At 44.5% G+C, this 15,827-nt stretch overlaps 1 protein-coding gene across 2 annotated transcripts in view; it reads right to left on the bottom strand.

Annotated features, from left to right (window-relative positions):
* Positions 1–15,827, bottom strand: part of INSC (INSC spindle orientation adaptor protein) — a 135,760-nt gene that overhangs the window by 16,437 nt on the left and 103,496 nt on the right. For both annotated transcript variants that reach the window (XM_010357099.2, XM_010357101.2), the window contains exons 8-9: positions 8,572–8,743; positions 4,368–4,546 (exon numbers count right to left, since the gene is read on the bottom strand). In XM_010357099.2, the coding sequence (XP_010355401.1) occupies positions 4,368–4,546; positions 8,572–8,743 (351 nt within the window). The remainder of the gene's footprint in view (positions 1–4,367; positions 4,547–8,571; positions 8,744–15,827) is intronic.

The raw sequence follows: 15,827 nt of genomic DNA, 5'->3' as shown, positions 1-15,827 counted from the left end.
TCTCCAGAAGCCAAACAGATTCCAGCTTCATGCTTTCTGTATAGCCTGCAGAACCATGAGCCAATTAAACCTTTTTTTTTTTTTTTTTAACAAATTACCCAGTCAGGTAATTTATTTTTATTTTTATTTTTGAGACAAGGTCTGGCTCTTTCGTCCAGGCTAGAGTGCAGTGGTGCCATCTTGGCTCACTGTAACCTCCATCTCCTGGGCTCAAGCCATCCTCCCACCTCAGCTTCCCAAGTAGCTGGGACTACAGGTGTGCACCACCATGCCTGGCTAATTTTTTTTTTTTTTTTTTTTTTTTTTTTTTTTTGTAGAGATAGGATGTTGCCATGTTGCCCAGGCTGGTCTTCAACTCATGAACACAGGTAATCTGCCTGCCTCAACCTCCCAAAGTAATGGGATTACATCAGGCATTTCTTTACAGCAATGTGAGAACAGTCCAATACAATCGCCACCACATTAACTATATTTCCTGACCCTACCTTCCTGTTCCAAAGCTTACATTCCCTGTCTCAGACCCATCCCAGTCTCTGGTTCTGTTAGAGAACCCCGTCCCATTCATTATTGAATATACGCTTTGGTTCTAAGTACTTTACAAGCATTATCCCATCTAATCATCATAATGACATGAGGGAGGGAGCAAATGTTATTATTCCCATTACACAGATGAGGAAATTGTGGCTCAGAGAGGTAAAGTGATTTTTCTACGGTCACATAGCTGGGAAATGGCAGAACCAGAATGTGAACTCAAATCTGTCTGAACTAAAAACCTGTGCTGTTTCTAATATGTCACATATGTACACAACAGAGCTTTATAAACTATAGAGAGATTTTGAGATGTGAGTCAAAAACGAAACCCTTAGTGACTGGCATTTCCTGATAAATGGTATTCACAGTGAGGTCCCAGAAATGTTACAAAATCTAGTCATTCTAAAATGCCAAACAGATGAGGTATTATTGTGGGAAGTATATACTAGCACTCCTGCCCTTATGAAAGCAGTTAATTCCTGAAGGCCACAAAAAGTCAGGCTCAGTAAAAATCTCTATTATATATTAGACAAGATAATCAGGTCTCTTCCATCCTAGATTATCGCTGCTTGACAGACAGGGCAGAAGTTCACCAACACATTTGGAGGTAGCCCCTTTCCTATCTCCCCCTGTCAGATCTGTTGCTGGATTCCATGGACAGTATGGCTCCTGGAAAATACTTCCTAGGCCTGAAAGCATAGGACTATCCATGTTGCTTGTCAGACTTTTCAATGGCTGACCATATCAGCTGCAGCCCATGCCACCTTCTTGTAGATTAGCCAAAGGGGATAGAAGAGCCAATGTCCAAGGCTGCCCTCACTAACATCCACACCCCAAGGGTGGCTACAGGATAGGCATACGCAACGAGGCTTCTGTTGAACAAATTAAGTGGACCTGGCTTGCCAGGATGATGGAGGGGTTCTCATTGTCCAAACAGAGGTGGTCCGTATAGATCCAAGACTAAGAGGTTCCACTCAGCATTGGCGTCACTGGCAGATTCATTACCGGAAGCCTCATGGGGCATTTAATCTCCTAAGTATTTCAGGGGGTGGTGAGCACTTCAAAACCTAATTCATCTTCTTTGTCTTCATTACAGAGAGCCCTCTGATCACCTTAATCCTCCCGCTGCCACAGGAAAGAGCCATTTGTTTCTTTAATGGGTGCACTTTCACTAGCTAAGTGGTTGTTCTGAGCCAGGGCAGAAGGTGAAGCCATCCTGAGGACGGTGGGGGACGTGCCTGGCTCAGACAGTGGAGTAACATGAAAAGGTGCTGACTCCAGGTGCAGAGAGAACTATCTGCTGGCAGCGTGGCCACATTCTCTCCTCACCCTGATCTGCTTTTCATAGGACTCAGTGAGGCTTCAAGAGGGGGCTAGTCATTCCTTGTGATAAGAAGGGGACTTCTACACATAAAGACACAGGACGTCCAAGATGGAAGAAGTCATGCCCATTTTACAGATGAAGGAACTCCTCTCTGGAGGTTCCCATTCAATGCTGTGTGCCACACATTCAAAGGCCAATTGTAATAACATTGACAGTGGCTTCCATTGATTTAATAGCTTCTATGTGCCAGAGTCTGTACCAAGAGTTTATATTTATTAATTTATTTAACTCTTATTTCAACTTTGTAAAATATGTATTATTTGTTTCCATTTTACAAATTAAGAAAGTGAGACTCAGAGTGAATTGCCCAAGGTGACATGATTACTAATAGCAAAAAAGCTTCAAACTCAGGTTGTCTGAATCCAGAATTCCTTGTCTTATTGCCTCACTACTGGATCTTGTATGAAATGACTAGAGTCAGCCACAGGAGAGGCACTTGAAGGTGAAGGCACCTAAAATTATGTCAAGTAGATGAGAGACCCAGCAACTGGAGGTATCTATCTGAAGAGAACAAGAGGATGAGTAAGGCAGATCACAAAGGGTAGGCCCTCCTGTCTCCCTCCCGACTACCAAGGGTAGACATGGGGCATGTCTCCCTCAGGAGTCAATCAGGCCAATAGCCAACCAGGGTACACCACTCTATCTGTTACTGTCACACCTTGTCTCTATGGGGACTTCTCCAACTCTTAGAAGTAATAAGATTAGACTGGAAAGGAAGTCTGGAATCATACATATCATACATAGTTTGGAGGGCCAAGTTGAGGATTTTGGATAATTCACTACTCATGCTCTTCTTTGGAGCATCACGTTTAAAAAGTAATGATATTCACCATTTATTAAGAACTCAGTAGGGGCTAAGCCTTATATCAGGTCCTTGCATATCTTATTACACTCACCCTAACAATAACCCTGCAATGTAGACATTAATGTCCCAATTAATAGATGTGAAAATCCAACAACCAAGAGCCTTTGACTTGCTCAGTGTCACTCAGTTGATAAATGGCCCAGGCAGGACCAACACTCAGTCTGTGGTTCAACAGCAGCACCAGCTCCTTTCTTCAAAGATAACAGCAGATGAGAGTCAAAGATCAAGGTCTAAGTCAGGATTTAAATTTAATCCTCATTTAAATGCTAGCTAGCTGCCTGCCAACCATTTAATTTTAATCCTCTTGAGCCAAAATATTCTTATCTATAAAATGGGGCAAATATTACCAGTGTCACAGTATGTTTAGAACCCTCATATACAAATGCTTACATACTAGAAAATTCTCTCCGAACAGGAGCCTCTATAGTCAGCTGCCCTTTTACAGGCGATTCTAAGGATAAGAAATAACTGACGAAGTTCGGGGAACTTCACCAAAGGCACCAGCTCTACGCTAGAGGCCTTAAAAAATCCTAGGGAAATACAGAACATGGATCATGCCCTCAGAGGAAGAAAATCACATGAAATAATTAAGAGGAATAAATGTCATTAGATAAGTCAACACTGCATTGTGAGGCATGAATTCTAAGAAAAGGAGGCAATTCCAGAGAGCCAAAACCATTAGGGAAGGCCTTCCTGGAGCTGCTGGCATGGGACAGAAACCAAAGCAGCTTCAGTTAAGAGATAAGGCTGGAAGAGGTGATGTTGTGGGGGCTAAAATGCAGACAGGGATAAGCTGAGTTGAGGATGAGAGGATCATGTAACTTAGAGCTCAGGTACTGGGAGGAATTTACAGACCACCTAATCTACCACCCCTACTGCTTGCTGGTGATGTGGGAGGCCAAGTGTGGCCAGAGGTGAAATGGGATAAAATTCTAGAACATCAGAGTTCAAAGAGCCTTTAAAATACCCCCATTCTATGTCTTCGAACACTTTTAGTAGTAAAACCCCTTTTCTACCAAAGAAAAGCTTTCACGGAGCTCAAATATACAAAGAAAATTACGACTGATGTAGAGGCTGAGGCCCTGAATGAAGGTTCTGCTCCAAGCCCCTGTTTCTCATAGAGGTAAAGAGGGAAGCAGTTCACTATAGGGTTCAGTGTCAGATGGCCACCAACATGACCAGACACAGACTTTCAGAGGATGTCTAGACACCTTCTGTGGGTCTTTCTGTCTCCAAGAACAGGCAATCTGAACAGAGATTGAGGAAGGCCCTATAGTGGCTGGGATGGGCAAAGCAGGTAGGAGATCTCATAGAGAGGCTTCAAGGTCAATGAGAGATATGGAAAACATATTCCTTTACCTTCCTCCAGCATGTAAAACTCATAATGGGATGGGTAAAGGGGGTAGGAGGTCTCAAAAAGAGGCTTCAAAGTCAATGAGAAATGTGGAGAATATTTACCTTCCTATAGCATGCAAAACTAACAGTACCCCCATGCTCTCTCCCCTGCCTCAGAAACTAAGAGCTGGCCTCCTAACCTCTGTCTCCATGGCCATGGGCCCTGGGTTCAGTGCCTTCTGGGCATCTTACCTGGTCCCGAGTGTAAGGCGTGTCCACTCTCTGCTTGTCACTGCAGGCTTCCAGGAGGACACGGATGGCGTTCAGCTGCAGGAGCATCTCGCAGGCCATTGTGTCAAAGAACGTGATGTTGGCAAGGGCCGCAGAGGCCAGCAGGAAGACTTCCCCTGATGAGGCCTCTTGGCACAGTTCTGGATGGCAACGAGAAAGAAAATAACTTCCGTGCCAAGTGTTTTCATATCCGTTGTCTCATTTGGTTCCCACAGTAGCTCTGGGAGATCTTCTGAGCAGGTGTTATAATAGCCATTTTACAGATGAGGAAAGTGGCTACTAAGAGGGAACAGTATCTGTCTACACAGGTGGCAAATGGGATTTGAAACCTGGTATGTAACTCTACTCACTCCTTCATCCAATAAGTATTTATTGAATGAAAACTATGTGTCAGGCACCACTGGGGTCTTGGGATGGCATAGTGAACAAAACAGGTCAGGTCCTTGCTGTTGTTGAGCTCACACTACACTAGTGGGCAAGAGAAAATAAACTTTAAAAAAATTACTATACATAATTACAAAGTCTGAGAAACATGAGGGAGAAAATAAACAAGTGCTAAGAGAGAATAACTAGCGGTCTGCTGAGGTGTGCAACAAAAGGTGTCCCTAAGAATGTGACTTTACAGCTGAGACCTTAAGGGAAGAAATGGGCCAGTCATAAAAATACTTGGGGAAACAGAATATTCTAGACCAAAGGAAAAACAGATATCAAGCCTGTGAGTCGGGAAGGAGCTCCCAGTCCATTTGTGTCTCCGGTAATGCACACTAGCCTGCTGCTAAGCTTGCCTTAAGGAAGAGACTAAAGGTGAAACAGAGAGACTATACCCCTCCAGCTGACATCAACAGAGCTTCGGTGCTTCCTTTCAGTTCCAGGATAAGGGTCATCTGGCAGCAAGAAAGTCCTATACCAAGTTTCTGAATGTCAGGCTCTTTATCTCTAATCCTAGTGGTCCTAGCTTAGCCCTACCAAATTCCCCCATTTACCATCTGTAATTGTACTAAGGGCCTTTAAGGAGCAGAGTGACCTCATCCTTCCACCACCTGACACATCCCCCATGGGCTCCACAGAACCTGGAATGGATGCCCACCAAAAGAGGAGGCATAGATGGGCTCTATCCATGGTGCTTCCCCCATTTCAGTGGACCTGACATCTGGCCCTCAGCTCCAACTTGACTACCAATCAAGGTACTTCTCCAGTCCAGTCCCTCTCCTACTGATAACACCTCTACAAAACCACAGCAGGCAAGGCCATACTTCAGAAAAAGAGTCCCAGGAGAGAAAGAAAGTTTGGGAGACAAAATTGAGCTATCTTCTATCCTGGTCCCTAGTTCTTGCCTCCAGACAGTCTATACTTCCAGGTTCTGATGCAACTGCCACCTCTTGGTACCTACCTGTGAATGCACACTCTGATCCCTACCTTTTAGTTTTAGTAGTAAAACCCTTTTTCTACCAATAACATTAGTCTAACACCTGCAGTGGGCCTTGCACTGTGCCATTAAATTCTGAATACCTTCAAATTAGAAAATGATCATCCACATTTACAACTAGCTGAATCTTAGAGAAGCTAGTAGTAGCAGCAGCTACCATTTATTGAGTGTTACTCACTGCTGTACATTTGTTTTTACTTCATTACATCATTTAATCCTTACAACAATCACATTTTTATCACTATTTTGTAAATAAAGAAATTGAGGATTGAAATGTTAAGTGATTTGCCCCTGGTCTTATGGCCAGTAAGTAACTCTTTGAGGCTAGAATCAAATCCAGGTCTGCCTGACTCCGAAGTCGCCATTCTTTCTACACTCCAAGTTGCTTCTGGTCTCTCAGCCTCTTTGACTCATTCCCAGCAATGCTTCCACAGACGTGCGTTTCGGTTCTATCAGGAAGGTAATGCCTCCCTCTGGGCAATGTTGCTCCCCACAGCCCAGGTTTGACCATTAGATAATTCAAACTCTTGATCCAACCACCCAGGACTGGAACAACAGATTAGCCAAGGTATTAAGAACTCTGATTTCCTTTATCCAATGATTGCCCTATCCTCTGATTTTGGGGAAATCACTGGAGTCCCCAGCCCCTTCCAGGCCACCTCCCTACATCCAAGGTTTTGGGTGAGTCTACAGAGCTCATCGGCCCACTTTGCTGTAGGATTCCTTCTAGGTCCTAACACTCCCCCTCATTCTCATTCAGCTGCTATTGCTGCTGACACAGCAATTATTAACACAACCAACTAAGTGCCTTTTAATTTTGCTGCACATTTATTTGAACTACAGTCTGAGTCACCTGGGATGTGTTAGGAAGATTAAATTGAGGATTCCAGTGACTCATTTATAAATGTTTCCAGGGAATGGCAAGAAGTTGGAGGGCTATTTCCCACCAAAGAACAGAGCTCTGGCTTCCTGCCCAGAAGATATCTGCTGAATCTCAGAGTGGACTATACAATGCATCTTCATCAGGATGAAATAAATAGGAAGATTCCTTGGCTCCAGGGAGAAACCCAGCCTAGGCAGTGAAGCAGGAATGAATATATGACAATAGTGAAAGGTCACTTTGACTATATGTACTTTCATTTATTTGATAATGTTTATAAATTGAGAAATTTTCTATGAAGTTTACAATTTTTGTCTTATCTTTAAAGGTCTGTGCCTTTCCTACATGGTAACAATCAACTGAAATTTACCAGTGACTACCCCTTTAGACAGTGCATGGACTTTTCAATTTGACACAGGACTCAAACACCTTTATTCTTCCACCTGGCTCTCTTCAACTCATTTACGTTTCTTACTGGGCTCTGGTGGATGTTGAATATGAGACTCCTGGCCTAAGTGAGTCCTAGTGCTGTTGTGTGGCCTTGAGAAAGTAACTTAACCCCTCTAGGCTTAGATTTCTTCACCCAGAGAGTATGCTTGGAACTGTAGGGTCTCTTGAGCTCCCCCAAGCCAAGACTTTCAACAATGGGCTTCCATGTTTTCTCAATTTTGAATAAATGTGGACATTGGCAAATTGATTCCTCCCAGCCTGACCTGTGAGTACCACTGCCCCCATGACTAGAATCAACCATAAAGTCAACTTAACTGATGTCTCCTATGTGCAAAGTACTTGCAGATCTCCAAATTCTGGAGTTAGAAGGACCCTTGAGAGAAACGAGTTGCAATGTCTTGTTTATATTAGGAAAACTGTGAAGTGGGTTTTACAATGTGACATGGTAAGAAGTGAGTGGCGGGATCTCACAGCACCACCACAGGCTTGCTGCACATAGCCACTTGAATGGATAAGTGAAAAGCCTGAGTCCAAACCCAGGGTTCTGACTCCTAGCCCAATGTTCTATGTTGCCCCTAAGTTCGTGCTATTTCAGATATTCCCAGCCCTGACATGGTCACTCCAAGAGCTAATCCTAAATTTTCTGATGAAATTAAATTTCATTCCATTTCAATTAGATATAGATATAAAGAGAGTGACAGAGAAATAGAAACACAGATCACTACTAGCACTAGCACTTTTAAAAGAAATAGGTGGGTCACAAAAAATTTCCTGGGGATTGTTATCCAGACTGGCCCTTTTAGTTTCTATAATTTAGCAAAGGAAAACTAAGAAAAGAGCATATTTCAGATACAGATCTATGATTCTCCTGCCAGGGGTACATATGTTTGAATAGGGGAACCTAGAGGAGTCAAAACTTTCAAGGCCCCATGATATGAGACCAATGGTGGGATTTTCAGGGAACAGGTTGTGGTGGGCTGGTGCTCTCTGAGAAACCATTTTCCCCAGTCATTACTCTCATAGTCACTGGGCACAAGGACTGAGACTTCAGGAAAAATGCCTATCAGAGTCTCTCAATCTGAGTATCTGAACCTCAAAATTTGAGGCACCACTCCTTTCTGGGGCTTGTCCTGGACTCCCTTCTGAAAGGCCATTGAATCCCAAACTGACAATAATTCAGGTTGCTTCTCAGAGGGCCACATACATTTTAATAGGAAACTCTTGACAACAGAGCTCATCAAAGCCTAATTCAGATCCATTAATGGTGGGATTTCAGCAAATGTGATCATCTATGCAGGAGATATTTGGGGTGCAATGAGTGGCAGATGGGAAGGCCTTCCTGGCTATTCCTGAAGACAATTGTGCCAAGGCCCTCTCTCCTAGTGGTCCCACTGCCCAGGGTGACTCACTGACGAGGGCTGTCACGATCTCCTCCATGCTCTCCATGAAGCTACTGAGGTGCTGGGTGACGGGCAGGTGTGGGGAGGTGACCTGGGCCACCACAGCCGCAGCCTCAGCCCGTGTGGCCTCTGAGTGGCTGTCGTCAGTCAGGATGTCGGCCAAGCACAGAACGCCATCCACCTGCAGATGGAGAGAGGGAGCTCCCCTGTGCATCCTGGGTGAACACCACTGCCCACGACATTAATGAGACAGATTCAGCGCCCCCTACATGGAAGCCAGCTCTGGCTTCCCAGAATAGCCCAGGACCCCAAGTGGAGCCAGGGACAATCCAGTGACAAGGCCCTCAGAATGATTCAAATTCTGGCACCTAGAGGCCTCTCCTTTGAGTCCAGCAGAGATCAGTAACCTTCCATGGGCCTCCTAGAGAGCAGACATCAAGTCAAGTGTCCAGAGGCAGGACCCTGGTCATCAACCACAGCAAATTGTCATAGAAAGAATAGTCACTTAGAAATCTCACATCCCTGACCTCTAATCCTGGACCCCTCTTCCTTGCTATGCAACTTGGCGTTAGTCACTTAGCCTCTCTGAGATTCTGTTTCATCACCCTTCAACAGGGTGTTGTGGGATTGAAGAGATAAAGCAGGCAATGCCTGATCTAGAAGAGATGCTCAAGAAATGTTGGTTTCTTCCTCATATTTAGCAACAGGATGAGCTTAGTATTTCCTTCCCCATCTTGTCCTCCACCATCCTCCCCGATAGAAATGGGGCTGCTTCCCTGGAGGCCTTGCTTTCTGTGCCCAACCAGTAAGGAGCAAACCTGAAACTGGTGGGACATTAGTGCCAGATAAGAACATGTTTCCAAGCTCTGCCTGGATCAGACCTGCTTTTGGTATGATAACAGCTTCTGCTGAGCATGTGCTTACAGTGTGGCAGGCACCATTCTATAGAGTGCACATGTTATTATACAATCTATTCCTTACAATAACGCTCTGAGATCAGTAGTATTATTATCCCCATTTTACAGACGAGAAAGCTGAGGCACAGAAAGGTTCATTGACTTGCCCCAGATCAAGAACTTTAAAAGCAGTGGGTTGGGCATTCAAACTCAAATGGTCCTGGTGTCAAAACCCAGGTTTTGAACAGGATATTATGCTGCCTCCTAAGAAGTGGCATCTGAGCTCAGACCTCAGCCTCCATCAGGGTCAGTACACAAAACTTGCTGGAGAAAAAGAGGGCAGGAGCTTGTCAAGATTAGCTCTGCAGTGCTACTGCAGCCCCTCAAATGCTCTGGGCACCAGCCTGCCTGGGGACCCTGCCACCAAGCACCAAGTCCTTCTCGGGTTGGGAGTGGGAGGTAGGGATGAGGCAGGGGAAGAACAGGAGAGGTGGGGTGAGGAGCAGCCTGTGCTCATTCCCTACACCTGCCACAGACCTGAGGCTTCTGTCCCTATGTCTTCCTGCCACTCAGCTCCTGTGGGCCTCCAGAGGTCTGCATTTCGTTTGACTAATTACCACCACTGAGTTCTGTGCCTCCCTTAAATGGCTCTTGGGAGCTGTAAGGTCCATTAGCTGTGAAAGCCTTTGGCAATTTCAGACTCAGAGGAGATAAATGTGGAAACAGGAGCCCAGGGAACTGTCCGCAATAAAACTCACCTGGATGTGCTTAATAAAAGGGAACAAACAGCAGCCATGTGGTCCCTGGCAGAACTGGACTCATGCCAGGTGTTTAACTAACAGGCCTTCAGAGAGGGGCCTTGTTTGGGCCTAGAAAAGGGAGGGAAGCAGGGGCTAGAAGCAGGAAGCAGCCCTATTGCCAACATAAGAAACCTCTTACCCCATCTGGCCTTCATCCCTTTCATCCTTCCAGCACAGATCAGGCTCGTTGCTAAGAAGTTATAGGATCATTAGTGGGGAAATGTCTCTATCAATTCCGTCTCCTTAATCTCATCATGGTTGCAGATGCTATCCTGGTTCCCAGCTCAGATGTGAATACCAGTCGGACCCAAACCAGTAACTTGCCCTAATCCCCAACACATGCTTGGAGATAGGCCAATCTGAACATACCAGAGAGGCCAAGGAGTTGATGGTCCCCAGGGTCTGCTGCCACCCAAGGTCTGGCTGCCAGGCCTGCTCCCTAGTCCAGACTGCTGCTCTGAAACCCCACTGAATAAAACATCCCTGACATATACTGCATGCCAAGCCTTGTGCTGGGAACAGTGTCCACTGCAGTGGGGGAGGTGATTCACATCTACAAATTACAAATGAAGATGCTCTACAGAGGGGCCTCCTGGAGGTTACCCTGACTTAATGTCCATGCCTCAGGTGGCAGACGTGGCCCATTTTGAGGCTCCCATGCCCAAGTACCTTTGCTATCATTGTCACATTTATCACACCAACAGGCTCTGTTTCTCCAAGTGAGGACTGTGGACCAGCTGCATCAAATTCAGTGAGAGTTTCCTAAGAGCAAGTTCCTGTACCCCACCCAGACCTATTCCACCAGAATCGCCAGGGAGGCTTGAGAATCTGCTTTTTAACAGCTCCACAGCTGACTTTTATGTGCCAGCAATTCGGAAGAGCACTAATACCATGTGATTCTCTGCTCCTTTGTCTGTCTGCTCCCCTGTTCCCCTGCCATCTCTGCAAGCCTGGGGACCACAACTTGTTAACTCCTGGCTGCTCCAGGTCTGGCATGTAGTAGGCCTTTAGTAAGTGGGAAATACAATAAAGTAAAATTTGACCTAATACTTAAGGACACACTTTAGACAAGTAAAGCTAAAGGAATGGCATTGTAGATGGAGGAGCTATTGTAAGTAAAGGCAATTATAGGAAAAGATACCATTGGAGAAACAGCCAACATGAGAACTTAAATCGATTATTGACCCCAGGAAAGTGACCCCGTCCTGATGTAGACCCCAATTCCTTCACTGTCCTTTGGTTTCCAGAGGATCTGTAGAGTTGTCTATACAATTGCCAATTGCCCGTTTTCTTGCTTCCCTTTTAGTTTGTTTTATACACTTCAGATCTCTTTTGGTAACATTAATTATCCCTTCAAAAGGGAAATATATATATATATATATGTACATATTATATATATAGAGAGAGAGAGAGAGAATAAGTTTTAACAAATAATAAAATGAACACCTGTAGGTGTAGATGTATATGCCTAATATCCAGAAATTCTAGTCTTAGAAATAAAATCAAGAAGTCCCCTGCATACCTTTCATGATGTCATACCTCTGATTTCTCCTGCTGGATGGACCATTACTCTGAGTTTTATGCATATTATTCCCTTGTTTTCCTCAGAGGTTTATTGCATGTATCCACTGTTAGTTTTATAAGATTTGTACTTGACATAAATGGTATGTTGAATATAGCAATTTACTTTTCTCTCTAGTCAGTATTTGTTTATGAAACCTCTTCTTTTTGTTGCATGTAGCTATGATCAATTTATTCTCACTGTTGTATGGTATTTCATTATATAAATCAATTTCAATTCATCTATGCATTCTCCCGTCAATGGGTGTCTGAGTGGCTTCCCAGTTTTTGCTATAATGGACAGTGCTGCTATAAATATTCTTCTAAATGTCTTCTGGTGAACATGTGCCAGTTTCCTCAGAGATCCCAATCTAGGAGTGGAATTCCTAGGGCATAGTGTTTCCACATCTTTAGCTTTATTGGTATTGCCAAAGTGTTTTGCAACACGATAGTAGTAATTTTTATTCCCACCAGTAATACATAATCACACTTAACACCAGATTCTTGCCAATACTTGCTATTGGCAGATTTTAAAATTTTTTTCAATTTTATGGCTATAAAAATTGTATTTTAACCTGCATGTCTCCACTTACTAATGAGGTGGAAAGACTTTTAATATCATTATTTTGCTTTGATTTGGTTTGTTTTGACTTTTGTTTTTTGCAAGTTGGATCTCCTCTACTATGAATTGCCTGTTTACTGTCTTTTCATAGGGGCCAAATTTTAATAGCGTTTGGTTCTGATGCAGCTGACCGGCCACTTGGTCTGCTGCCAGCAAGTTGATCTTCATATTCATTACCATCTCAGCAGCTCTTACACAGCCCAGCTCACCATAGTAGGAGGTCACTCAAGCTCCCCACACCACTGGGTTCTGGGCTTCCCAGCACCTGAGGCAATCCCTGTAGCATCAGAACATGCACAGACATTAGAGTTAGGCCTACCCAGGTCTGAATCCTGCCTCTATCCTTTACTAGCTGAACAATTTTCTTACCTACTGATATAGTTTGGCTGTGTCCCCACCCAGATCTCACCTTGAACTGTAGTTCCCGTAATCCGCACATGTCATGAGAGGGACCTGGTGGGAGGAAATTGAGTCATGCTGTTCTTGTGATAGTGAGTGAGTTCTCACGAGATCTGATGATTTTATAAGGGGCTTCCCCTCACCCCCGCTTTGCTCTGCACTTCTTCTTGCTGCTGCCATATGAAGAAGGATGTATTTGTTTCCCCTTCCACCATGATTGTAAGTTTCCTGAGACCTCCCCAGTCCTGTGGAACTGAGAGTCAATTAAGCCTCTTTCCTTTATAAATTACCCAGTCTTGGGTATGTCCTTACAGCAATGTGAGAACAGACTAATACACCTACTTTGAGCTTTTATCTGTAAAACAGGAATAATACCAATCTCACAGGTTTTTTTCTCCTTATAAAATGTGGCTAAAAGTAACAACTTCAGAGGACCATTGGAATTATTAAATGAGAGAATGCATGTATAGTGCCTGCCACATGGTGGCACCATCATTCCCTCCCCTCCCCACCTGATGGCTCCTTGACTTGGGGCCCTGAATCCTAGGTTCACCCCACTTCTGCCTGTCCCAGCCTCCTGACAGGGCTTCTCTCCAGAACTCCTTTCTGCACACTCTTTTGGGACTGAGACCACACCAAGAACCTCGGCTCTTTGGATTGGGGCCCAAAGTTTAACCACTTGTTTAGACATCCTTCAGTCATGCAGCACAGAACAAGGACTTTTAAAATGGGAGTGATCTCTGTTGTGATTACTGACTAGGAACAATGCAATGAACAATTGCAACTCCTCAGAAGGGAATAAAGAGAAAATCAGTACTATCCCTGCATTTCCATAGATCAATAACCATTTCCTGAGCACCTACATTGTGATAGGTGCTGACCTGGGCAGTGACACAGAGATGAAGCAGAAATAAAGATAGAGATGAAGACGCAAAGACACACAGCAACAAGAAAATGGAGAGTGAGACAGAGAGAAAGTGAGAGAGGGGAGAGAGAAATCATATGCTTACAAAGGATTTGAGAAATTATCTGATGCAAATCTCAGTCTCACAGTTCCTCTCTCACTTGGCCTCTCTGTAACCTCTGCTGCTCCTGAGAATTCAGTTCTCTCCGTCTTGCCCTGATCTCCTGCTGAGACTTTATGATGCCACATTTTGGGCTCCTCCCTAGCTCACCACTTTTTACCATTTGCTCTGTTGGCCTCTCCTCCTTTGCATTCATCTCAACTGGCATATAACAGGTTTTGCAGCCAGACCTCTTTACTCCATATCAGACAAAGGCCCCCAAACACAAGTTGCCTCAGTGACTCACTACAATGACCCCCAAACCTAGCCCTCTTTTCTGAGATCCACATCTACATTCCAAACTGCTATCTTATCATTTTATATTTAATTCCAAACATAATTTGCCTGGATATTCCACGGCACCTCAAACCCAATTCACTTAAAGCTGAAGCAGTCATTTTCCCTGTTTTCCCTCCTTGCTCCCCTCTCAGATCTGGTCAAATGTCACTTCTTCTGTGAACACGCATGCACCTGCCTCACCCAGAAGAGGTCATCTCTGTTCTCCCCATTGCCACATCACTGTGGTCTGACCTCAGCTAGAACACCTATCAAGTTAGATGGTCTCATCCAGTTACATGCATATTCCCCAAGTAGATTTGACCCCTCAGGGCAGCTCCTATACCAAATTCTTTCTAGGTTCTCAGCATCCAGCTGAAGCCTAACACACAGCAGTTTACTGATGAAGTATGGGCTGAATGATGAGGAAATGGAGGCCCAGGGAGAAGATGAGACTACCCAGGCCACATGGCAAGTTAATGCCAGGGCCAGGACTCCAATTCTGGCCTCCTCACTCATTGCCCCATGCTTCCCTCATTGGGGCCTCTGGGGAGAAGAGGAGAAGCTGGTGAAAGGGCCAGGTTAGTTCCCATGATGGGCCCAGGAGTAGCCCACCCTGAGGCCAGCAGCCCCAAACACAAGTCCCACTTTAGGAAATTCTCCATCCCCAAATCACCCACTTCCCATCCCTTGTTGTAAACTTAATGATGCCAAGAGAACAATCTAATCAAAGCACTTTCACATCCCTAAAGAAATTGCTGCTGGAAGCACTTATAGGTAATTAGTTTTTACATGGAATGGAATGGGCCTGGGCCTGAAGCCAGACTTTCCTCATGGGCGGGCATGCAAGTGGTGATGAAGATGGCCTGGCCTGGTCATCATCTGGGCAGCAGAGCTGATGCACTGGGAGTCTGGATACAGAAGGGGCTGGCGAATGCTGAGATTCTTCCCAGGGAGTGGGAGGAAGAGCATGGAAATTGTCTTAGTCTATTTTATGCTGCTATAATGAAATACCTGAGACTGACTTCTTACAGTTCTAGAGGCTGTGAAGTCCAAGTTTCAGGAGCCCACTTGCTGTGTCATTCTGTAGTGGAAGGCAGAAGGGCAAGAGATCTTGCATAAAAGGATTGGGCGGCCATAAAACCGAACTCATCTTTTTATCAAAAGCCCACACCCAAGATATCTAACCCACATCCAAAATAACAGTATTAATCTATTCATGGGTGCAGAGCCCTCATGACCTAATCACCTCTTAAAGGTCCTGGCTCTCAACAGAGTTGCACTGGGAATTATGTTTCCAGCATATGAACCTTGGGGGACACAATCAAACCATAGTAGAACTCCTGCAGTTAAAGAACCCAAAGTGTACAGTAAGCATCATATCCGATTTATGGGCAATATTCTCCTACCGATTATTGGAAAAGCACCAGTGGTGGTTTTTAGGCAAGTATCTAAAGGACACAGGCTAATATACAAAGGCCCATCATATATCACTGGTGCTAGTCTGCTCTTCTTAGTTTTGATTTTTAGGGAGGTTTCTTTTGTTTTGTTTTGTTTTATGTGTCTAATTTTAAGGAAAAGGAGGTACAGTTGGTTGCTGAATTGTAATAATTAAATAGAATCATGGGAATGCACTGAAAACTCAGCC

Source organism: Rhinopithecus roxellana, chromosome 15, assembly GCF_007565055.1.
Source record: "Rhinopithecus roxellana isolate Shanxi Qingling chromosome 15, ASM756505v1, whole genome shotgun sequence".
NCBI lineage: Eukaryota > Metazoa > Chordata > Mammalia > Primates > Cercopithecidae > Rhinopithecus > Rhinopithecus roxellana.
Note: the sequence above shows the minus strand (reverse complement) of the source record. Positions and strands in the feature narration are given on the sequence as shown.